Source organism: Nyctereutes procyonoides, unplaced genomic scaffold (genome assembly GCF_905146905.1).
Source record: "Nyctereutes procyonoides isolate TBG_1078 unplaced genomic scaffold, NYPRO_anot_genome, whole genome shotgun sequence".
In the NCBI taxonomy this organism is placed as follows: domain Eukaryota; kingdom Metazoa; phylum Chordata; class Mammalia; order Carnivora; family Canidae; genus Nyctereutes; species Nyctereutes procyonoides.
The window spans coordinates 17566468-17591374 of NW_026575120.1; the positions used below are offsets into that span (position 1 = coordinate 17566468).

At 52.4% G+C, this 24907-nt stretch overlaps 1 protein-coding gene across 3 annotated transcripts in view; it reads right to left on the bottom strand.

The window, feature by feature from the left end:
• The window catches only part of ANK1 (ankyrin 1), a 213279-nt gene that overhangs the window by 38320 nt on the left and 150052 nt on the right, over window positions 1-24907 (bottom strand). For 2 of the 3 annotated variants that reach the window (XM_055334921.1, XM_055334922.1), the window contains exons 11-32: window positions 23335-23433; window positions 22815-22913; window positions 22330-22428; window positions 21030-21227; window positions 20403-20501; window positions 19866-19964; window positions 16886-17083; window positions 14490-14588; window positions 12612-12710; window positions 12275-12373; window positions 10827-10919; window positions 10319-10391; window positions 9515-9538; window positions 8569-8662; window positions 7329-7407; window positions 5257-5354; window positions 4930-5154; window positions 3547-3701; window positions 2612-2823; window positions 1687-1891; window positions 1240-1336; window positions 730-958 (exon numbers count right to left, since the gene is read on the bottom strand). In XM_055334921.1, coding sequence (XP_055190896.1) covers window positions 730-958; window positions 1240-1336; window positions 1687-1891; window positions 2612-2823; window positions 3547-3701; window positions 4930-5154; window positions 5257-5354; window positions 7329-7407; window positions 8569-8662; window positions 9515-9538; window positions 10319-10391; window positions 10827-10919; window positions 12275-12373; window positions 12612-12710; window positions 14490-14588; window positions 16886-17083; window positions 19866-19964; window positions 20403-20501; window positions 21030-21227; window positions 22330-22428; window positions 22815-22913; window positions 23335-23433 — 2772 coding nt within the window. The remainder of the gene's footprint in view (window positions 1-729; window positions 959-1239; window positions 1337-1686; window positions 1892-2611; window positions 2824-3546; window positions 3702-4929; window positions 5155-5256; window positions 5355-7328; window positions 7408-8568; window positions 8663-9514; window positions 9539-10318; window positions 10392-10826; window positions 10920-12274; window positions 12374-12611; window positions 12711-14489; window positions 14589-16885; window positions 17084-19865; window positions 19965-20402; window positions 20502-21029; window positions 21228-22329; window positions 22429-22814; window positions 22914-23334; window positions 23434-24907) is intronic. The other variant, XM_055334923.1, reaches the window with a different exon arrangement.

Sequence of the window (24907 nt, forward strand, 5' to 3'; positions counted from 1 at the left end):
TTCAAAGAATTTCATAATAGGCAGGAATCTTTATACATCCCTGGGTGGTTGATCAGGATCGCGATCAGAGTACTCTAGAACGCCACTAAAGTATCAAAGAGGCCTTCCCCAGAAAAGCTGGATCTCTTTTCACACCTGTCCAGAAATGCTGTTATAATCTCACCCATGGATATAAGGATCCCTACTGTGCATATAATGTGTTTGGCTGAGGGGTTATCATGAAGCCATTTGACAGTTGAGGAAACTGAGGCCCCAAGAGAAGAAATACTCTGTCTAGTTAGTTCCTGCATCAGGACTAGAGGTAGGCCTAGCTCCGGAGCGCCAGCTCTGTGTCCTCAGCTCCCTAGGAAGGCTCAGAAGAGAGCCTGTGGCCAGAGTCTGGGAAAGATCCCGGCCCCCTACATGTCTTGATGTGATGAGTCTCCTGGGAATAAGTTCAAACCCAGTCCCTGTTCCTTTCTCCTCACCTCATTTGTCCAGCTGCCCTCCTTGGATCATGGGGGCGCTACCAGAACCCAGGCATAGCGGGTAAATGTGTGGGCTCCGGGGTCTGACTCCTTGGACAGATCCTTTCTCTACCTACGCTTACTTGTGTGACCCTGGGAGGGTTACTTTACCTCTCCTGGCCCCGGTGCCCTTGTCTAGCTGATAATAAAAGCACAGGCAGCTCTGAGAGTCAGGGGAGGTTGCGCTAGTCAGGCGCTCTGCGTCAAACACCCAGTGTGGTACCTCTATGTCCCTGCTCCGAGCCACCTCGATGAAGTTCTCGTGCTGCTCCAGGGTCTTGTCCACTTTATCATCTGTCATGCAGTAGCAGCGCAAACGCCCTTCCCGGGAGTCATTCATCTTAGCAAAAATGACAAACTTGGCCATATAGGGCACCGCGGTGAGCTCCTTGTACAACAAGGTGGCGAAGTTCACAGCTTCAGCAGTCCGAGGACAGTCGGACAGCCAAAACCTACCAAGAGAGGGCTGATCACAGCAGGTTCTTGCAAGCCAATAGCAAACTTCATCTCTATGCAGACGGAAGGAGCTCGTAAACCATGGGGATGGCCGCTTGAACGTGCCCGGTGGTCAGCAAGGGGCTTCCATGTGCAAAGGGGAGCAGAAGAAGCATCCTCGGGTCCGAGCCCAGGATGGGTGAGCCCGGGTCTGAGGATGGGGCCCGAGTGGGGGCAGCGCTGAACCCCACCATGTAGGGCCCGGGATTTCTCCAGGCTGGCCAAGGCTGAGGCTCACCTGGCAGAGACATTGGTGGTGAAGGCAGCACACTCGTTGGCATACACGAGCTTGGTCGTCCCTGTTATGTCTTCCCACTGAGCCTGGTCTGTTCCTCCTGCAACAGGAGCAGAGATGGGCTGGGGGACAGTGTTCAGATGGCAGACACGGAGCCCAGCAAAATGCTGAGGGTGGCCCGGGGCACACCTGTGCTCTCATACTCTCCTCCTCCTGGTGACCCCTTCTCTAGGGCTCCGAGCGCTATTCCACGGAGGGGGCTCTACCCAGATGGATCACCCCTCCCTCTGTCCCTCCAGAGAGCACATCAGCCGGGAAAGCCCAAGCAAGCTGGTGGCTGCCTTCACTGTCTGCTGTCTTGCCACCCCCCCTCCCCCACCACCCAGATGCGGCCAGAAGGAGCCACTGCTGCTCAGGAGATGGAACAGAGGCCAGAGGGACACCTCTTACCAGTGACACTGCAGAGCAGCCGCAGGCTGGTGGTGTCGCCCTCCCCACTGTCTCTCGGGTTGTCTGTCCAAGAAGGAGGGAGCGGGATGCGAAGCCCGATGGGGCGATAGAACTTCCGGCGCCGTGGCTCCACAGTGACAATGGGGCTGAATGTGGCCTGGTTGCCCAGCAGCTTGGTGACCAGCTCGTCTGGCACAGGCTGAGCCTGCGAGGCATCAAAGGTGCACCCTCAGCCTCGAGAGCACAGGGGCTGCTTCGGGAGGGCAGCAGGTCCCCAAAGGGAGGGAGGGCGGTTCATGCCAGGGCATGGGGGCCTCCCCTGCTGGATGGCGCAGCTCTGTTTGCTGAGCACAGGGCCTGCCAGGCCGATGTCACTGCTGAGCTCTCTCCCCCTTTCCCTGATGCCCCTCATTCGCAGGAGCCTGCTGGGCACCAGTCATTCCTCTGCACGAAGCCCTGAGTGCTGAGCCCTTGGCGGAACACACCGAGCACCCAGCACCGAGCGCCTGCCTGAGCCCACCTGCCCAACTTTCTTTTGAGCTTTAAGGTCATGCCTCTAACTGGAATTTTATTTATTATTTATTTATTTATTTATTTATTTATTTTTAAAGATATTTATTTATTTATGATAGACAGAGAGAGAGAGGCAGAGACACAGGCAGGGAGAGAAGCAGGCTCCATGCCGGGAGCCCGACACGGGACTCGATCCTGGGACTCCAGGATTGCACCCTAGGCCAAAGGCAGGCGCCAAACTGCTGAGCCACCCAGGGATCCCCGTCTAACGGAATTTTAATGCATTAGGCAAAAGTAGGGGGATGTCCTGGGGAAAGGGGCCTTTCTTCTGGGGGCCTTGAACCCCTCCCACCCTCCATGAATTCTGAGTTGGGGGAGAAGTCCCAGGTGGCGAGGAGTAAGGCCCTGTCACCTGCAGAGCCAGCTTCACTCTTTTGGTGACAGCATTTTCGGGGAACGTTGCCATCACCAGTGGGACCAGCTTGCTCTTCAGAAAGCCCCCCTCGGGTCCAATGGTGTCAAAGTCCTGGCAGAGCCGGGACATGATGACAAAGTACAAGGGAAAGTCGGTGGTGATAATGCGGCACACCCTCTTCTTCTCCAGCTCCTCCAGACTCCCCAGCTCTGCAATCACATGGCACGGGACCACCTATCAGTCACGCTGGGTGCAGACTCAGTCACCTCTTCCTCCCTGGCTCCTGATCCACGCCCCCTCCCTGGGCACCCAGCAGTGGGGCTGCATGTCCCCTCCCTGGGCACCTGGCAATGAGGCTGTGAGGCCCCTCCCCAGGCACCCAGCAGTGGGGCTGTGCAGCCCCTCCCCAGGCACCCAGCAGTGGGGCTACACCGTCCCTCCCAGGGACTCAACATCGGGTCGGGGGTGTGTGCCTCCTTAGGAGCCCCAGGGACCCAGCAATGGGGATGTGTGCCTCCTTAGGAGCCCCAGGGACCCAGCAGCAGGGCTGCGCGGATGCTCTCCGGGCACCTAGCTGTGGGGCTGCAAGCCCGCTCCCCAGGCACTGAGTAGTGGGGCTGTGCGCCCCCTTAGGTGTCCCAGGGACCAGCTGTGGGGCTGGGAGCCCCCTTCCCAGGCAGCCAGCAGTGGGGCTGCACGACCCCTCCCCGGGCACCGAGCAGTGGGGCTGCATGCCTCCTTAGGTGCCCCAGAAACCCAGTTGTGGGGCTGCGAGCCCTCTCCCCGGGTACCTACCACTGGGGCTGTGCACCCCCTTAGGTGCCCCAGTGACCCAGAACGAACCTGATGGGGCTATCCCCAGTCTCTCCCACCCCAAATGCGCAAGCTCAAATCCCACCTTCTGTAAAGAGGAGGGCATGGAGCTCAGTTACCTTCGTCCATCCCGTTGAGGATCTGATCCAAGTAGCTCTCTCCATAGCGGCTCTTGTGTTCCTTCCACACGGAGCCATTCTCACTGCGCAGCACCACGAGCTCGCGGTCCCCACGGCCATGGGAGGCAAAGTGGGGGATCTCCACGATCACGGGGCTGAGGAGACAGAGTGGGTGGGGGGCAAGGGGCATGGACGTGGGTGTGCGTGCCTGCAGGCAGGTGGCTGGGCCCAGGGAGGAAAGGCCAGGCTGGGGCCCAGGTCTCTGTCTAGACGAAGGAGGGATCCTGCAGCCAGAGTGAGGCCCATCTTGGGGTAGGTCCAGACAGGGGAACAGACCTGCCCTGGGCTCCTGAGATGCTCTGAGGGCACCTCACTCACTGTCAGGGCCCCCGAGTGACAGCTAGCACAGGATTCCACCTCCCTTCACATGGGGCTGTCCTGCCATGGCCATGCAGCGGAGGCTCAGCCAAATAACCCAGCCCTCGGACCTGATGCCAAGAACCTGCCAGATGTGCCTAGATATCCGCAGAGTGGGAACCAAACCCCTCCCAGCCCCAGCTGCCTCCTCTTTCAACTGGTGTTAATGACCTTTCCTCAGGAGGGAGGCAGTGAGGAATACCCCGGGGAATGGAAGAGCAACACAAAAGCAGTCTGCGGGCTGCGTCAGGAGTGCTGGGTGGCTGCTTGGAGGTGGGGATGGCAGGGACTCAGATGGCAAGGCAGGGCCTCCCAGGCAATGTCCCACATCACTGCCCATGGTGCCTGATGGATGGCAGGGCTTAAGCAGAGCCCCACTCTGCTTCAGCAAAGGAGAGGAATAAACCTCTGAAGCCCATTAATCTTTTCGTTGGGGGCAATACAGTAGGGCTGTCTTCTAGAAATACCATTTTATTTTTTTTAAGATTTTATTTATTTATTCATGAAAGACACAGAGACAGAGGCAGAGACACAGGCAGAAGGAGAAGCAGCCTCCTTGCAGGGAGCCCAACGTGGGACTCAATCCCAGGTCTCCAGGATCACGCCCTGGGCTGAAGGTGGCGCTAAACCGCTGAGCCACAGGGGCTGAATATAGAAATACCCTAGAAATACCATTTTAGATCTTAAATAATTAAACCCTGGGGGGCCCAAAGTAGCCCTATCTTCTCAGTCCCCTTCCTTAGAGTCATAGGAGATTCGAGAGGAATAAGCTCCCACTGGGCTATGGACTTTTTAGTGTGTCTGGGAGAACAGGAGTCAAAGCTCCTGATTCTGTGACTCTGCAGGGACAGTAAAGGAATAAGATGGTGTGGGGCTCCAGAGCTGGCCCTCCCTGTGCCCTGCGGCGGGGTGGCGGCAGGTTAGAGACGTGTTGCACACGCATGTCCCACGCGAGGGACCTCTCACCTTAAGAACTGTGCCCCCGTGGGTCCCAGGGCAATGATCCTGCTGGCCAGGCCCTCCTCCTCAGCCAGTGGGGGTGGCGTGCTCAGCTTCTGGGGCTTGACCAGGCGGCAGGTGATCCGCGTTGGTGCAGCACAGGTCCGGGGCGGGATCACCACCCTCAGGCCATTGTGACGACTACCCCTCATGGAGCCTCCTCGGGCATCCACCATGAAGCTCACCAGAAACCTACGGCACGGGCAGATCCATGTTGGGCTTCTCTGTGCACCTGCTCTAAGACGGGGAGAGGAGGGCCCAGAGCCCGTGAGTCCCTGCCATGGGGTCACTTACCCTGTGTGGACAGGGCTGGCTACTGGGCTGATGTTGTCGGAAGTCTCCGTGGCTGGGCTGCTGGGGATAAGCGAGTCCTCATCATACTCCTTAGATGCCTGAAGAGGAGAGAGAGGCCAATTGTCCCATCACTTCCAGGGCCACAGGCGCTAGTCTCGGCCCAGCTGCTGTAGCTCTGGGCTACGGAGGCCCGGGAGCCTCTTGTCACCAGAAAGCGAGTGACGCATTATTAAGTAGTCCTGCCCACTCACCACTGACCCTTTGTAACAGGCTTTCCTGGGGTCTGAAAAGAAACACAGACTCTTCCTACCATCATGGCTTCTCTTTGGCTCCTTTCAGGTCCTACATCCACTGCACAAACTGCAGCTCCCCCTTTCCTCCAGCCACAATCTGAAGCCCCTGTCCTAGAGAGCTCAGTTTGCGCAGAACTGCTACTGGAGCCGGGCACCATCACCTCCTCACTGATTAACTCTGGGCAAGCAACTTGTCCTGCAGGCTTGTGAGGTACAGGGAAGCAGAGCAGACCCTACCCTTGGGGGGCTTCCTATGGCCTCACCAGCAAACGGGATGGTCCCTGCCCCTCGGTGACACTGCAGCGGCACAGACATGGGGCTGCTATGCATGGGACCTTACACATCACAAGGAACTCACGAAAGCCAGCAGGGGCTGCATCTGGGGCTGGTCCCTTCCTGGTTTATTCTCATCTCCGCTCTCATTCCCATGGGTCCTGATGCCCTTGTCCCTCTCCTTTGCTGGCCCTGTCCACCCACCCTCACACCTCGCCTCCTCCATGAAGCTTTACCATCACTCCAATCCAGAAGGCTTCACACAGCACCACTGAGCACCTGGACATTGATTCTTCTTGCATCCTGCACTAACTGGCTTCATGGATCCGAGCCCACCCTTTCCAGTTGGCCCAATCTGCTCCTGGGGGTGGGCTTGGGTCTCACAGTGCTCCTACACCAAGCCCTGAGCAGGGCCCATAGTACGAGTCCAGGAATACCCACTGGTTTGAGGTCGTGACTCAGTGGGTTGGTCACAGAACAACAGGACACAGGTCGACTCGGTTACTTTCTCATCGTTGTCTTTGATGGCATCCAGGGAACATGCCCCGGCTGTGCCAGGGCCATATCTGACCCTAGCTGCTAATGCCTCTCAGTGACTGACAACAGCATCCCAGTGCTATGACAGACTCAAGCACGGAATGGCTGAGGGGACAGCTTCATAGCTGGCTTGTCCCCGCACATCCCCTTTGGGTCTGGGGCCATGGCTGCTGCTGTCAGACATATAGCCCTTGGGTGGCAAGGACAAGACCAGCCTTGGCCAGGAAACAGGCCATGCCCAACTCCGTTCAGGCCTCAAAACAATCATCTCCAACTTCCAAACACCACACTGCTTTTTATCCTAGGTTTGAAACCTCCTGGCCGTGGATGGGGAAAAAAAGTGCCAAACAGCACAAAATTAAATCAAGGGAAATTAAATTGTTTGAAATCATCTCACTGTTTTTTGGGGACAAATTCAGGTGGCATGCAGGGAAGCTGCAGGGTAGGAGACTGTGATGACTAACAGTCCTCCCAGGAGCACTCCCGACACCCCTTCATCACTGTATTGGTATTTTCAGCTCCCAATAATCCCTTGAGGAAGGGGAGGCAGAAACAGTCCCCCTTCCTAATGGACGTGAAAGAAAGGAGTAGCTTGGCATCAGCGGCCTCTCCAGCACTGTGACCCGCTGCCCCAAGGGGCGGGCCTGTGCACGGGAAGTGTGGCTGGGATAACACAGGCCTTGGAGCCAGATTTTCTGGCGTCATTTCTTGCTCGTGACTGGACCCAGCATATCTTGCATTCTCTTGGGTTCTCTGAGGCTCCTGTCCTTAATATCGGGGATGGGAAAAACTCTGGCAGCCAGGGAGACTGTAGAGGACATGTGGAAGTATGGGTCTAGGGGCCTGGTGAATGCTACGAGCTTTTAAATTCGTGGTCCCTGTCCTACTGCTGGTTATCTCCAAACCATCACTGTCCCAGGGTACCCGCTCTCTACAGATGGGGAAAAAAAGAGAAAAAGTGCTTCTTACCTGCTCTGGCTCTTCTGATCTGATCACCACTGTCTCAGGCGTGACACAAGGGATCCTCGGAATGGCTGGAGATTCTACCCTGTATGCCCAGAACACGGGAAAATCAAATGGATGATCCTTCTGAGTGGCCCCTACCTGCTGTGGGAGGCCTAACGAAACAGCTCTGTACCCCTGTGAGAACCTATCCCACCTGCCCCCTTGCCACAACCCAAAGTGCCCAACACACATGCAATACAACTTAGCCCTTCATGTGGACCAGCCTCTTCCCTCGCCTCAGAGCCATTCGGGGGGGCCCAACTGTCCTTCACAAGTCTGGCTGCAGGGGCTGCCTCCTGCATGAAGCCTTCCCTCGCACTTCTCACCTGCTTCTCAGCCTCAGAGCCCTTGTTAGAAGGCTCCTTGTTCTGGCCCCAACACATCATCTGCACTGCTCTGTGACCTCAGGTGGCAGGGTTGTGACCCCACCAAATATCCCAGGTGGTTCTTTATGAGGGGCCAAGTCTCGTATTTCTTCCTAACTGATGTGTAGTAAATACTAATGATTTTGAGTTTTGAGATTCAGGTTTTCTACAGTAAATACTACATTGATGAAACACACTTGGGGTTTCACTTCCTGTTTTGTATACCCCATGGAGCTAAGCTGGCACACGTCTATCTTCTCAGACAACACTGTGGACTCAGTGTTTCTACAGAGTTGCTCTGTCTAGATTTATTCACCAGATCTTCTTGTGTGCTGATGCGCCTGCCAGGGAGTAAGTCAGGGAATCCTGCAGCGAGGGGTGGGGAGGAGTGTGTTTCAGACAGACACAAACCCTCCTGTGGCGGGGCGGGGGGCAGTCTCCCTAAGGTGCTGTGTGGATAGAGGGATGTGGTCAGGGTGTGAGTCCAGCTGGGCAACAGCTGTTAATGTGAATCTTCTTCAGTGGAATTTTCTGGTGAGAAACAGGGAGTACATGAGAGGGACGGGCTGTGAATGAGGAGGTGGGGGGGCAGTCAGAAAGCTGGGAGCAGGGACACCAAAGAGGAAGAGAGGCACTGCCAGGACCACCCACTACAAGGGAGGCCTCTGCATCCCCACTCCACAAGGCACAGAACTCAAGGATCCTGAGGTGCTGGGACCCACAGTGCAACCACCCTGTCCCTGCCAGGGGCACATGAAGGGCCTGGCCTTCTGGTGACATTTCCCTGTTCCGGAGGCCCTCTCTCCTGTGTCCCAGGGCTGGGCGTGTGTGCTCCTTACACTTGGTCCAGCTTCGGCACAAAATCCAGCAGCTCCTTCTCTTCATCTATATCCCTGGAATCTGGTTTCTCCACCTTGGAGACGAGTTCTTCCCCTGAAACCACACAAGGTGATGTGAGTGATGGCAGGGAGATTTCCTCTTTCTCTAGAAAAATTGCTTTCCTGCTCCTCCTCTCAATGCCGCCCCCCCCCAGGAGTGGAGCTGGGTGTGGTCGGTGGGGGGGGGTGTCCCTGCTGCTCTGCTGCTCCAAGGGGACCACTAACAGTGAGTTAGTCTTGGGCCAGTCCTCCTTCTGCTCCTGACCGCTCCTGACCAGACTTTGTAGAAGACCAAAAAATAGAGCCCAGAAAGGGCTTTCTTGGCTTGACAAGTTCCACCTCAAAACAGCCTTTGCAGGGTATGCAGACGCCAAGGAAAGAGAAGTTTCTGTCTTTTGCACACCACACTCGACAGAGGGGTGAACTACAGCAGGACCAAACCCATTCATTCTGGAGGACTCTAGGGTTTTTGGCAATCACTGGGCAGCTGAAACCTCATCCTTTCCTAAGTCCATTCCAAAGAGGTTTAAACTACATCCACTAGCCAGACCGCCTCTTTGTTTCTCTCTCCTTGCTTGCCCTGGATGGGAGCCCTCGACCTTGCAGGGTCATTTACTGTCACTCAGCATAGTGAGTGTCCTGGCTCTGTGATCTGGAGCTGACAGAATGAAATAACAACAGCTCATGCAGTTATGATCACGAACACAGTAGCATGGGTACAGACACAGAAATGGACAGGCAGGAGTTCCCCGCCCTGCGTGGATCTTATAGCTGTCAAGCTCCTGCCTCCAGAGTGTTAGCTATCAGGGGAGGGTTGAAAGCAGAAATGGATTAGTGAGAGCTGGGATTGCTTAGGGTGGAATGCACTTGTGAGGAAGGACCACAGGGAACAGAAAGGATTTCATACCCATTATAGTTATATGAGCAGTTCCTGGAAAGCAAAGAGAGCCAAGTTTAAGAAAGGACGGGATGGAAGTCAGTTAAAGCAAGAGGCATATCATTAAAGGAGACACAAAAGGAGCTTTAATCATCTCCCTGACACAGTTCTACCACCAGGGGCCGGAGAGATGATCCAGACCAGCCCCAACAGTTTACATCACAAGGGCTCCCCGCAGACTTCCGTGAGGAGCTGGGCTTTTGTGGGGCAGGAATAAATTCTCCTAGTACTCTGAGGTTCACAGAAGCTGAAACAACAGTGATTTCATAATAATGGAGACACTCCAAGGCCTACTGACCCATTATGTGGTCAGCAGAGTAGCTTAACAAAAAAATCTGTACAGAATTTAAACAGCTTGTTATTTGATCAAAGCACAAGGAAAATATCAGGCCAAATGTTTTTTTTTTTTTCAGGCCAAATGTTTTTGAAGTTCTTTAGTCTGAGGGTTGATGTGAGTAGAATCATACTCCATACTGTGTAATATGTGCAAACACACATATGTTTATGGAACCTCACAGAATATTGTATTTTAATCTCAGAGACGTAGATTTTTCCTTCTCTGAAAATTACACCAAAGGTGTCTTTTTGGTAACAGACAATGTCGTTAAAAAGTGGTTCTCTCTGGCTTTGATACAGACCCGCAGACCGTAGGCATGCAAGGATGGTTGGTTGGTGCGGCAGGTAGCAGGAAGCCCCCAGGAGGGAGGGCTCAAGGCCCCGTGTGCTCCCTGCTGTCTGACCTGCCCCCAAGTTTTTGTGGATCCCAGGCTTTACCTTCATCTTCCGAGACATCCAGGATCTCATCAACTGTCTCAGGGAAACTCAGTCGGTGCTTGTCACTGGTTAACTACATTGAGAAAAAGCAGAGAATTCAACCCAAATAGATTGGTGGGCCCTTCCACTGATCTGGAGGTTACCTAGCTATGACTGTGGAGACAGGAAGGAGGTGAGAAAGGAGGTTTGTCTTACAGGAAGAGAATCAAAGCTGAGAGGCCCTCCACCTGAGAGCTGATGTCTGGCAAGGGAAGAAATAGGCGGCGGTCTCTGCCCCCTTGGGTCCGAGCACAGCCCTAAACTCGTCTTGCCAGTAGGTGGCAGTGCAGCTCCGCGTGACTGAGGAACCGGCACTGTCCCGGGGCGGGCTCTGCACTGGGTGGTGCTTCCTTCCAGGCACCCCAGAATGCGCTCCTCACCCCGCAGCAACCCAGAGGGATGCCCTGGCTGTCAGGCTGTGTATGTCTGGGATCGTGGGATCGCGGGTGTAGCGCAGAAGCTGACTTACCACAAAACTGGGCTCATCCGTGACAACCTTGAGCACGTCTGTTACAGAAATGTAGCCTAAGCGCTTGGCTATTGCCAGAGGTGTGGTTCCATTCTGGAAAAACAGCAGGCAGAGGGTGAGATCAGACAGGAGAATGGACTCTGGGAGAAAGCACTGCCCCTTTCACACAGACCAAGCTCACATTCTAATGGTTTAGAAGGCTCTTGGTGGACATGCTGCACCTCAGGACCCAGAGCAAGACCTCTCCACCTGTGTAAACCCAGACAGGTGTTAGCAAAGGAAGCGTATAAAGATGGGGCATGGGAGAGAAGAAGGCAGTGATGCTTTAAATCTGTAGCACTGAGTGCGGGAGTTTTGAAATGAGAACGGGGGAATCTTGCCAGGACACATCAAGAACCACCAAGAGGGAACCAGACCAACTGGAAGGAATGGGTCAGGAAGGCACCATATGCAATTCTGGAAGGTGAAAGTAGCAAGCAATACTGCTCACTGCTCCCAACACCAGTTCTTTGGCTGCTGATTACTTAGGGTTAAAACAGTTAAAATAATCCATAAGGTGAGGTCCAAGAGGAGATGAGGTCAATGAACTGTTTAGGCCAATCAGCAATCACCATCAGCAGAAACAGGGGACGGGCATATTTTCTGCTCCGATTTGAAAAGACAGAGCTATGAGCAAGTAAATGGATATTGAGGCTTTATTTTTCTTTTACGTTCTCCAGGTCCAGGATGTGTCCTGAGCCCTGGACAGATTCAGCTCCAACCACAGTTGTAAGTGTAGCAGCCACGTATATAGGCAAAGGTTCACATGCTTTCAGAGCTGGAAGTGGCCATGGAGAAGATCTAGTAAAACCTGCTCATTGTCAGATGAGGACACCCCACTCAATAATGATTACGTTGCTAAAGACAACCCTGAAGCCCTGAAATAGCATGAACCACTTGAGACGTTTGCTTGTGCTCACTTGCACTATACTGAAAGCTTCACATATATAGAAAGAGTTTCAAAGGTGACGTTTAAACAAAGATAAAAGGGAGAGAGTAAATGGTACTTAAAAGGATAACCTACAGGGATGCCTGGGTGGCTCAGTTGGTTAAGCATCTGCCTTTGGCTCAGATCATGATCCTGGGGTCCTGGGATCCAGCCCACATCGGGCTCCTGCTCAGCAGGGAGTCTGCTTCTCCCTCTCCCTCTGCCTCTGCCCCTGACACTGCTCATGCATGAGCTCTCTCTTAAATAAATAAATAAAATCCTTTTTTTTTTAAAAAAAAGGCTAACTTACAGTTTACCAGAAAGAAAAACTGATCATCATACACCCATGCTGCTGATGCAGCTGTGACTTTAAGGTCCTACAGCCTGTCCAGGCCCCAGATGAGCAGCAGAGAGATGGCTTCCTGGTTAATGAGGGTCTCCCAGGGCTGCACATGAGAGTGGTTTTCTGATGGGTACTTACCGAGCTGACCTCATTTGGGGAAGCACCATTTTTGAGAAGCAGGGTCACGATATCTGTATGTCCTTGTTGGGCCGCCTGGTGCAAGGGACTGTATCCTTGCTGTAAAGTGAAGTGACATTTTGGCAGATTAGCTAGCTACGAGAGAAACAACTCCCCACAATTACATGGCCTGTCCGCCTTCTATGCACAACACACAAAGTAATGTAGTTTACCCATTTCCTCCCCTGGGATCAAAGCTTAAAACTGGCAGAGTCTGAGGCACACCCAGAGTAACCCTGACTGCACCCTAATTTGGTACTTAAGAAGTATACAGGTCAGCTCTCAAGTGCTCCCACACCTTAGTCTTGGCATTGACATCTGCCTGGTGCTGTAGCAGAAACTTCACCAGCTTGATATTTCCATAATGACTGGCCACATGGAGCGGAGTGTAACCCATCTGGAAAGCAAGAAGTGAGAACAAGTGAGAGGAGGGCTGCCGGGCATCCCCAGAGCCATGATGGCTGGGCCTGACTGTGATCCTTACAACGGCTGCTTAGTGGGAGGACGGCCTGGGAAGCCCTTTGGAAGGCTGGCAGCGGCTACAAGGTGTGAGCTGTGCTGCTGCTGCCACTGGACACCACTGGCCTGGGAAGGAACAGGGCCAGGTTTCAGACAAATGAAGTTTGAGATGCCTGTGAGGTCCAAGAGGAGATGAGGTCAAGGAGGTGATGGGAAAACTGACACTGAGCCCCATGAAGAGGTCTAAGTGGGCAGATCCACATTTGGAGACAGCACATAGAGGGAGGGGCAGAGAAGAAGAGGTGTGAGCAGTTGGCAGGCAAAGCTGGGCAGCCACAGGTAACAGAAGCCGGGGGAGACCAGTCCACAGGAAGAGAGCCACCATCCACACGTCCGCTGGGAAGGGAGCTCCGACGGGGACACCCAGCTGCATGGAGGTGGCTGCCCACCTGGCAAGAGCACACTTACTTCCACTAGAAACGGGAAACTCCACTGTCTAAAAACCCCACAAAATCCATCCGGGTTACTGAGTTGTGATGGAATAGAATTCATATGAACTAGTCATTGCCTGAAACAATCAGGTTTGGGGTATTTACAGATTGATTGGAGTTTGGGTGCAAGGGAGCTCATTTTCAAGGAATCCGTTCTGCTAAATGGTTGGGTGCTTCCCTGCAGACAGACAAGGCCAGGTTCCCTGGGCACTTTGGTCCTGAATGTCCTCGGGGAGCTGATGCCAGGTCCCAGAAACCATCTTGAGACAGACCCTACAGGCTGTACCTCAAGCAACAGTATGGCTCTGGGACCCTGAATTCTAATTCAGTCTAGGGTCTCCCTCACACAGGACCCCAAAAGATCTAAGTGGGTCCCCGAAAGCCTCACAGATCCAGAATGTTGTTGGGTTTTAAGTAGATTCCTGGTGAAGCTGCAGACAGTTGGGGATAAAACAGTTGCTAGATTTTTCTCAAAGACACTTTAACATGACATGGTTGACTGGTGTTCCTGTGGAACTCTGGAACGGGTGGGCGCTGGAGGGGTGTCACTTTGTCTATTCCTTTTAATACAACCGCCAAGTGGTAAAAGGCATGAAATGCCAGTTGTGCCATGAAGCTTCCTCCTTTCACCAAATGGAAACACCCTCTCCCTGCTTTGCACTCTGTGGGGGCAGCGGCACCTCTCTTTCACAGGTGTCTCACCTCACATTCCCTCCCAGCCTCCTTCTGTCCCCTCCCCTCCTCTGGGTACATCCCACCCCATGTGCTGTGCCCCTCAACAATCCCACGGAGCTCCCTGCACACAGAAGTGGTTCAAAGAAAGTTGAACTGAATTTAGCTAATTGCTGGAATAAAAGGGGCTGGATCGTCAAGTGAATCCATGCAAGCCTGACCTTTTGACATATCTGATGGATAGAATCATGATTAAATGTTCCTCCTCATTTCTCACTATAGAGGTTCAAAGGTCTAGCAAACTTTTCCAAGTTCTCCCTAGAAAGTAAGATAATGAGATTGGTGTCTTCAATCCCCATCGCCACCCCCAGGAAGTGGCAGAGAAGAATGCCCTGCCAAGCCCTTGGGGTTTCAAAGCTCCATGGACGAGCCTGCCTCTGAAGCATGAGGAAAGCAGGTCTTGGGTGGGATGAGGGGTACACACACACACAGAGGAGAAGGGGGAGGAAGGAGGACAAGCCCACGTGGACACAAGCACCAGCTGCCTGCCTTACCCGCGTGGTGGCGTCCACTGTGACACCATGTTTGATAAGCACGTCTGCCACTGGAACATGGCCTTCTTGTGCTACCAGATGGAGGGGGGTGAGTCCACTCTGGAAAGAAAGAGAAGTTCATCACCTTGTATCCAGTAAAGAATCCCAGGCCACAGTGCAAGAGCACTGAGGTTTAGGGAGACCCACCCGGCTGTACAGCTACCCAAGAGCTGTGTGACCTTGGACACAGTGCTTCTGGCCCTGGGCCTCTATATCCTTATCTAAAAAATGAGGTGGGTTAGCTAAACTAGAGGTCAGCAACGTTTTCTACGAAGGACCAAATGGTCAATACTTGAGACTTGTGTCTCTGTCACAACTACCCAACTCTGCCCGTTAGAGTGAGAAAGCAGCTGTGGCCAGCGTGGAAACAAACAGGCACAGCTATGTTCCAATGAACTTTACTGGCACCGACAAGTGGTGGGCCGGTTTTGGCCCACGGGCCCTAGTCTGCTGATCTCTGAACTAGATAAACTTTATGGAACTTTCCATTTATGACATTCCCAACTTCCCTGATGCGAGATGAGCTTTCAGACCCTGCTTTCCTTATCCAGAAAAAGAGGTTATTGCTGACCTATCTTGTAAAGTAAGGTTCACTTGAGAAAACAGAGGAAAACACGCTGGAAAGCACAACATGTCATTTAAATGTAGCACATGACTAGCACCTCGCAGCCCATGCCACTCTGTCAGGTGATGGATGATCCTGCTGGGAATGAAAACATCATCTTCCGGGAGTTCTCAGCACCCCTTCCTCAGGAAGGGGAGATGCCCCAGAGGTGTGGTCTGATGATATGTGCCCACTCGCACCAAAATGTCAGAGAAGTCTTCTCTCCCCAGTACCCTACTCAATACACTCCCTATCCCCTAACTATGGGATAGACAGAGCCATGACCATCTGTGGTCAGAGGCAGGGGCAGGGCCTGTCCCCTCTCCAGGGATGCCACTCTCCCTCCTTGGCCTTCTGCACTCTCCTGGCGGCTGCCCAGAGGCCCATGAGCAGCAGGCCTCCTGGCCAGGCCTGAGCAGGTGGGGTGGGCAGGTAGGGCTGGACAGTCCTACCGCAGTTGCCAGCCTCTGGGTGCCATGCCTGATTCTTGGGAGAACACGGTAACTTGTCCTCTGAGGTAGTGGACGAGTGAGGATGTCTCCAGTACAGAGAATCACCGTCATCCCCACCGCTCCTCATAGAGCCTGCTTGACATGGCCCAGAGAAGAAACCAAGAATCCAATCCAATAGAACGGCCCTGCCCTAACGGTTCCCTCTGGGGGTCACCTGCTCAAACCTGGGCAAAAAAGAACCAACGGAGCTACAGGCTTTTAACAGATCTGGTTACTCTTCAAATGCTTGCCTTTCAGAAACAGTTCCTTTATCATCTAAAGAAGTGGATCTTTGTATTGCTTCTATTATCTGAAATGTCCTGAATAGGCCAATTCCAAGAGATAGTAGATTAATGGTTGGTAGGGACTGGGAGGTTTAAGGGAAATGGGGAGTGGCTGCTAATGGGATAGGGCTTCTTTGTGGGGTGATGAAAATATGCTGCAATTCGACAGTGGTGATGATGGCCTGATTCTGAAATATCCTAAAAACATCCAAATAGTACAGTTCAAAAATATGAATTTTATTGTATGTCAATTACATTTCAATAAAACTGTTATTTAAAAAAATGAAATGTCCTAAAAACCACCAAATAGTACAGTTCAAAAGGATGAATTTTATTGTATGTCAATTATATTTCAATAAAATTATTATTTAAAAAAAGAAGTGATTCTTAGTCTTTCTTGGGTCATGCATTCCTTTGAGAAACTGAGAAAAATGATGAAGACCTCGCCTAGAAAAATGTCCATGTGCCTATCCCTCCAAAACGTGGTGTACGGGTCTTGGAAGGACCCATACTCCTCCACCAATAGTCCCAGGATTGGGAACTGCTAGTTTAGCATATGGGTGGGCGTTTAAAAATACTCTCCCACAGAAAAAGTATATTCGGTACCAAGTTACTTACTACATTCCTGAAGGTAGACACTGGCCTATATTTGAGGAAGTGTACTATGGATATTAATATTGATCTTTTTGCAGATCCTTAAGACAATCTATTTAGAAAAGGCATCAGATAAGGTCAAGGCCACACAACCTGGGAATAAGCAACCTTTCTGATCCTGTTTATTCATTCATAAAACTGAGATAAAATCGATGCAAGACTGTTGTAAGGATTACACACACACACACACACACACACACACACCACTCGACTCAGAAACTGAGCACCCAGCAGGTGCTCAATATTCAGATAGAATATCTAGTTAGCTACTACTAAAACCTTCCAAGACCACAGGGCAAAGCTGGAGAAGCAAGCCACGTTTACCTTGTTCCCCAGATTGCCATTGGCTTGTTTCGAAAGTAGCAGAGCCACCATCTCTGCATGACCCTCCTGGGCAGCCAGGTGAAGGGGTGTCACACCTTGCACCGATTCTGCATTCGCTGAGCCCCCATACTGCAGCAGACTGCGGGCCACCTCCATCTGGTTCTGCTTGGCAGCAATGTGCAAAGGGGTGTAGCCATTCTGAAACAGAAGACACCGCCAGGAGCCTGGTTATAAGAATGCTGAGTGGACAGTATGAGCATACGCCTTAAATATTAAGTCTTTGGAGGGAACAAGAGAGGGTGAGGCCTGGTTCTTGGCCTTCTGGGCACCCACTAAGCAAAGCTGGCATTACCTAGGAAAGCCATTAAAGTCAACAAACCAATCAACCAACCAACCAACCAACCCAAATCTGTCCATTTGGAGACAGTTCTCAAGGATCCACAGAGCCAGCAAATGTCCTGTGCCTCTCCTCACCCCTGTTCTCTGTGTTTGAGCATTAACAGACCACTCTGTAGGAGGTGCTCTGTTACCAGGAAAGCTAGGATTCAAGCAGGCAGCTCACAGAACTGGAAGGCTCTTATCTGCAGTAAGAACCACTCTCCCCCACCCCAACATTTCATGAAGGAAGAGTATCAAAGGCCACTTCTTTCCCTGTGCAATGGGTCTGGGGGTCCCCCTGGGCTGGCAGGCCAGGGCAGGTGATGTAAGGGGACACGTGCCCTGCCAGGAATGTGGGGACATGGAGTCAGTCCTCTGCCTCTGTAACGAGATCAATGTTTTGATTATAATAATTCACTAAACAAAATAATGTTTGTAGCATATCAACGGAAAGCAAAGAAAGAGGTGTGGCTTTCTAGGTAAAGCCTATGATCTGGAGGCTTCCGCAAAGGAACTCACTCTCCGTGAGATGAGTATCCGAGGACATGCATGAGAGGAACTGGGATAAGGTACTTGCACCCCTAGCCCGTGCCTGGAGCAGGTAGGTATTCCCAGCATGAAAACAATGATTATTAGGACTTCTTTTAATAGACAACGGCAGTTAACCGGAGCAAGCTGAAGTATACCCATGGAAGTACGATCAGGAGTCTGGGTCATTTGGGCAGCAGTGGATGTGCACACTGGCAAAATCAGCACCCCGTCCTGGCAAAGGGCACAGTTGCTTTGGAGGCAGCTCAGGTCAGGTGACCCTTGGTTAAAACTGACATACAGGAGCAGCTGGCGGTCTCAGAACAGAGACCACCCCTCCGCGCTTTGCAAAGAGGGGCATCCAAGGGAACGAATGACCTGTTGTAGGTGATAAGGACAGGGGACAGCTAGGCAGAAAGGTTAGGGAGGGCTGGGGGCCACAGAGAAGGTCTTTTTCCCCAGGGAGATGAGCTCATCCCAAAGGATGGATGCTGGAGAGAAATCTGCCTAAATGTTAAAACAACATTAGCATCAAAATTAGAAGGGGGAGGGTTTGGTTTGGATGCTGAGAGATTTACATGTGAAATTCTACAAAATTGCCAGACGACTTGGGAAACTATTTTTGCCATGGAAACAAACCCCATCTGTACAAGGTTTGTACTTGGATAAGGATCTCTTTAAATACCATGAACCTGGCTCCGATTTCTTTTATATAAGGAGGGGAGTGAGGAGGTGGGGAGTCCAGCTTTTTATTTTTAGAGGCAGGAGTAAGTCACATCTTAGCAGGGCTGCATGCTCATCGACACAGTGACGTGGGCTTGCTACAACAGCGGGCACAGGAGCCCAAGGAGACAGAGGTGTCTGGGAGATGCGGCGTGTCTACGGCAGTGATGCTGGGAAAGTCAGATGAGCATCCACTCTGAGGAGGGAAGAGGCACCCAAGGCCTGCTCTGATTTTCCCTGACTCATGTGTCCTTGCGTCAGAGCACTGCCCCCTGCCTCCTCGCCCTCTCCTGCGTGGCCATCAGTCCCCTCCCTCACAGACAAACACTGCACACCCTGTGGCCCCACATGAGGTAGGCTGTACCCCCAAACGATCCTCATGTCCAGCTTTATCCCTACACCTTGTCCTAGTTCCCTTCACCCCCAAAGTCTGATCGTATATAAGCAGCCCTGTCAACTCCCTTTGCCTGGTCAACTTGAGAGGCAGCGAATCTGCTACGCAGAGCAGCGTATTTCAGGGGCTGCCTTACTGGACTGAGATGTCCCCCATGTAATATATATGGGTGCACCCCGTTAAATAACCCCACGATGTGTGGGGCCCCTGGGTGGCTCAGTCAGTGAAGCGTCTGCCTTTGGCTCAGGTCATGGCCCAGGGTCCTGGGACAGAGCCCTGCGTGGGGTTCCCTGCTCAGCGGGGACCCTGCTTCTCCCTCTCCCTCTGCCCCTCCTCTCACTTGTGAACACACTCGTGCTCTCACCCCCCTCTCAAATAAATAAATAAAAATCTTAAAAAAAAAAACCCAAAACCAAACCATGATTTAAAACTCTGAACTCGTGAAAGAAATACATTTGGGTGTGACTACTCACATTTGAAACAGACCCCTTGCTTCAAGGTTATGGCAGGTTCACCCTCGACCCTGAATATTTCTCAGAAGTGCGGCCCTTATGCCACCAGCACCACGTGGAGTCAGAACTGAGAATGAGGCTCACTGCTTCCGGAGGCTCCCGGACACATTGACCTTTGACAAGCCAACTGACAGCACAGTAGTGTGGGGAACACATTTGTCGTGTAAACCCAATCATTCCTGCTCTGTGAGGTGACCTGTTGCTGAGATGTGTTACCACTTCCCACCCTACTCCTGGTCTCCAAATAGTAGCAATTACTGCAGGGAACATTTGTGTAAGTGAGGCGAGATTTCTGAGGTAAAAATAAAAGCAAAACATGAAAACCCTTTCGCTGCTCCTGGCACAGCCAGGAGCTTCCTGCAGGAGCTGGCCGCCTTGCGGGGCCTCGGCCTGCACTGCATGGGTCAGGGGCCGGAGCCCGGTGTGTGGAGTGAGGTAGGCTTACCCAAGCGGGGCTGTGAGGGGAGCCACCCCGGGGCAGCAGCAGCCTGACGATGTCCAGGTGGTTGTGATGGACGGCCACGTGCAGGGGGGTCAAGCCATTCTGCAGGGACAAGGAGGATAAAGACAGCAGCCTTCACTTGACCGGCTTTATATGAGCCATGCCTTTGGCTGGCAGCAGCACCACTTTGAGATCTGCAACCCTTCTTTTATGCAGGCACGATCTGGTTAGAAGTCCTTCCAAACCCAATTTCGATCTGAAGTCACTCAAGAGCATAACAAAACCAGACCCCAGGGCACCTCCCAGTTCCTGCAGGGCCCAGTGGGGCAGCTCAATGCACACATGCTCCAAGAAGGCCACCAGGTTTTTCTAAGAGGACAAGGCCTTTGTCAGTCTTCCCAGAGCCCCTTCCCCTGGAGGGCTGCCCATCATCTGAGAGATGAACACAGTAGGCCTAGGCAAGGATGCCATCCACAGATGGCAAAGCACATCCCTTGCTCTGGCCTCTAAACTGAGAGATGGAGGGAAGTTCAAACTCACTTTTCCAGCAGCATTTGGATGTGCGTCCCGTCCCAGCAGCAGCTCTGCCACTCTGACCTTCCCATACTTAGCTGCCACATGGAGAGGGGTAAATCCTTTCTGAGGAGAAACACAGGCCGTCAGAACCGTGGGTCATCAGGGCTGTCCTCCCCCAGAGAATGGGCCCATGGCAAAGGTGGTGTCCCACCTTAACTGGCAGGGAGACACCAATCAATAAAGGACACCACAATCTCTGATTCCTCCAAGAGCCCCAGGCCCCCGGGGATCAACAGGATTCCTCCGCCACTTGCCCACCACGCCTCTGGTGACAGGGCATGATGCCATCCTGTAGGGTCACTTCGACTACCAGCTAGTTTGACGGCAAGGGTTGAGTCTTACTCCTTCTTGTGTTCCAGAACCTGACTTGTCCGGAGCTAATAGCCATTCCATGATAAAGGGCTGAAGGCCAGGTGGGTGGATGAGAAACTACAGTTCTCTGGGGAAAGGATGACACATCGAACTCATAGATGTGGCTGGTCTGGGAGGGCTGGCCCTCCTCGCTGCTTCCAGCATCATCAGGGGAACACAGAGCACTGAGCAGGAACAGCCATCCCACACCCCAGGCCCAGCGATGGGAGAAGGCTGTACCTTGGTCATGCATGCCTGCGATGCTTCCTTTTCCAGAAGGGCCAGGGCTGTCTCCACCTGGCCCTCTCGGGCTGCAATGTGCAGGGGGGTGTGCCCAGCAGTGGTGGCCAGGTTGGGATTCGCATTATTTTCTAGCAGGAGCTTCACCATGTTTGTGTGGCCGATGCGGGCTGCACAGTGCAGTGGGGTCTGGTCATCCTGAACCCAAGGTGGAAACAAAGAACAGGGAATACTAAGGGCTCTTAATTCAACTCTTCACTTCACAGAGAAGAAAGGCGAGGCCCAGAGAGGGTAAGTGACTTTCTCAAGGTCACGCAGCTAGTGAGATAAAGAGCTGGGATTCAGATCAAGTTTCTGAGTTACAGAAACAAATATGCTCTCTCATTTAATCCCCACAACTACACTTCAAGTTACTGCTATTTCTACTAAATTGCCTCAAGGCTCAGCCTTCCCATCTGTAAAACAGGGACAATAATCCACTTCAAGGGGCTCTGGTTAGGGTCAAGCAGGCAATGTGCACAGAATGTTTCACACTATGTTCGGCATGTAACAGGCACTCAGTGTGTTCTCTGCTTGCTCTCGTCTCCCAGGTCACGTCTGAGCAGATGCTTGCCTTTCTGTTTGGGGATGGGGTCATGGGGAAGTCCAAATGGCTGAAGGGGAAAGATGACTTTTCTTCCCACCCTTGGTCCTCCTCCCCTAATACTGAAGGGGTTCAAGGCAAGGGTCTCTGTGCTACTGGGCCCAGCTGGCAGACTCCCCATGTGGCCCAAATGCAAACCACAGTTCTAACTCTAAACAGAGCTTCTGTCACCTGCAGGGTAGGAGAGTCCAAGCTTGGTCAGAGCCAATCACAGTGCAAATTCAGTAGCAATTCTCACTGTTCACTTATCCAATCCCTCTAGGATAACTTTTACAACAAGGGGGAATCTTCTATGTTTTAGATCAAGTAATTCCTGACTGCTTTTCACTGGCAACATATTCTCCAAAATGTTGCCTCTTACACCACTGACCATAACCACTATGAAGAAACCCTTTCAGCCCAAAGAACTCCTGCCAGCGAGCATGTTCTTTGGACTTCCACTATCCTAATGAGTAGCATGGCTCTGATGCAAACATATCTCTGGCCTTCTCACAGCCCCTGCACAGCAGAATCTGAGTGTTTGGTACAACCATCATGGGATTGACAAGGAAGCTCTGTGCCACCAGCACTGTAGCAGGGCTTCTAAGAAAGATGGATTTCTCCTCACTGCACTTGAATTGCTTACATCTCAGGATCCCTCCTGCCTCCAGAACTCACTTTGGCCTTGGCATTGACTTTGGCTTTGTTCTGGAGCAAATATTTGGCCACTTCCGTGTGCCCTGCTCTGGCTGCCATGTGTAGCGGGGTCTCCACTTTCTGTAAAACAACAGAATTATAGAAATGTTAATATATGCTGAGTTTCCAAAAGGACACACACAGAGCTCCAAAGTGCCAGCCTGGAGAGACTTGGTGGGTTTTCATCCAAGAGGTGGAGCTGTCCCAGCACGAAGCCTTTAGCCTACTGACATCTGTGTGTGTGTGTGTGCACTTTCTAAGTATACTTAAAAGTAAACCTCAGAGCAGATGGGTGAATTTAATTGGGAAAGAGTCAATATATGCCCTCAATCTCCCCAAATCTGAAGTTCTCCCATTCTGAGAATTCTAGCTCTATCCCCAGAGAGGTGACCTTAGGATCAGCAGCTCATCTCCCCTCTGAGCTCTGCATCCAGAGGAAAGAGTCCTGGCTCTTCCCACTGTCTTACCACATTGGAGACATTGGGTGATGCCCCCCACTGCAGAAGGTTCTTCACGATGGGCAGGTGCCCCATGAAGGAGGCCACGTGGAGGGGTGTCAAGCCAGACTGGAACACACAAGAGAGGAATGAGAACATAAGAGCCTTTCCTGCTCCTATAAGGAAGAGAGAGTCAGATGAATCTAATGCTTTCTTGCTTCTAGGGGTGCCAGAATGGTTTTCCAAGCAAAGGGAGTTAAATGAGATGGGTTTGCACCCAGGAAAATGAGTGGAGGAAACAAAAATCACCGCAGGGTGATTCTGTGTGCTTTACAACTCAACAACTTCCATCTGATCTTGGAGAGCTCCCTGAAACTCCACATGTGTTCCCTTGCCTTGGTCACCCAATTCCTTCCTTCAAGCAGTCTGGATGTGCATACCACACACACAGCCCTGCAGCCTCACTTAGCTATATAGGACACCTCTCCAGAGAGCTTTCAGAGGAAGTCCACGGGCAGAGCCCATCAGCCCACCTGCAGGGTGCTCCTACCTCTGTGACGGCGTCAGTGGAGGCTCCTGTCTTCAGTAGCAGCTCCATGACTCGGATGTGGTTCTTCTTGCAGGCGATATGTAAGGGAGTAAAGCCGTTCTGCAGCCCCACACATAGAGAGAGAGATAAGCAGGAACTTACCACACTAGCTGAGGGGCGCCCGGCCCACCCTGCTGACGCGAAGGCGGCCTCCGCCACAGCCTGGGAGCAACGAGGGTTATAGCGAAGCACACGAGAGGCAGGTGGCTCTCACTTTGGGCACCAAGAGTGTCCCTCAACAAGCTATTTATAAACCTTTTTTTTTTAATTTTTTTTATTTATTTATGATAGTCACAGAGAGAGAGAGAGGCAGAGACACAGGCAGAGGGAGAAGCAGGCTCCATGCACCGGGAGCCCGACGTGGGCCTCGATCCCGGGTCTCCAGGATCGCGCCCTGGGCCAAAGGCAGGCGCCAAACCACTGCGCCACCCAGGGATCTCCTTTTTTAAAAAATTTAATCATATTTTGGACGCACAAAAAGGGCCTGCAGTTTCAAGTTTCCTGAAGGGGAAACTGACAATAAGGAGGACTTTAGTGAAGCAAGTCATGTTCCTGCTCCCTTGAAACCATGTGACGTTTTTAGTAAAGTAGATTTCGGTTTAGCAACTCTGCTGTATATGTAAACTCCACAAGGGCAGGGAGTTTTGTTTGTTTTTGTCCGTTTTTCCAGGAGGCAGTGGATTTCACAATGGGGTGAAAGGATTTTGTCCAACCCCAACCCAGGGACAGTTGGCAGTGTCTGGAGACACTGTTGATTGTCACAACCAGGGGGCGAGGATATTAACAGGTGCAGGGGGCGGGTAGGGGTGGGACGGCGGCAACGATGCTGCTAAACATCGTACTGGGTACAAGCCAGGCCCCCACAACAAGGAATATCAGACCCAGAATGTCAACAGTGTTGACATCAAGAAATCCCCCAGCTAGCCCAGAGTGGTCCCTGGCACGTGGCAAGAGCTCAAGGAAAGCCTTCTCAATGAATGAAGGAGCCATCCTTGCAAGACCTGGAAGCTCTCTTGCCTTTTAAATTCTCCCCTCTGCGAGTGGGCAGAGAGGAGATGGGGGGCAAGGGCTGCACCAGATCCCCGGCACTGCCTGGGACTGTCTGGCCTGGGGCAAGAGAGAGAGGAGCCATCTTCCCGGGAGGGAATTTGCTTCAGGTGAGAACTCACTTCTACACCAGCACTATGAAAGCTCTAAGCCCATGAGCAGAGGAAGGATGCTTCTTAGCTTAGCCATTTCACTCACTGCCCCCCTTCCCCACCCCAAAGCAGATCAAAAAATCCAGAAATCATTGTTCCTCAGCTCTGGGTTGGCTTAGAGCAGCAGTCCCAACCCACACACATACCACGGACACTGCTTTATATGGAGGTCTCCTGCACCCAGACCGCCCCTGACCTCACTCAGCCTGCCATCGGAGTACAGAGGGTGACACCCAGCTAGATGTGGTGGGGAGTGCAAAGGCCACCCTCTGCCTGTGGGCCACCATGCCCCCCAGCCCTAGCAGGCCCCACCACTCTCCAGGCTGAGTCTCGAG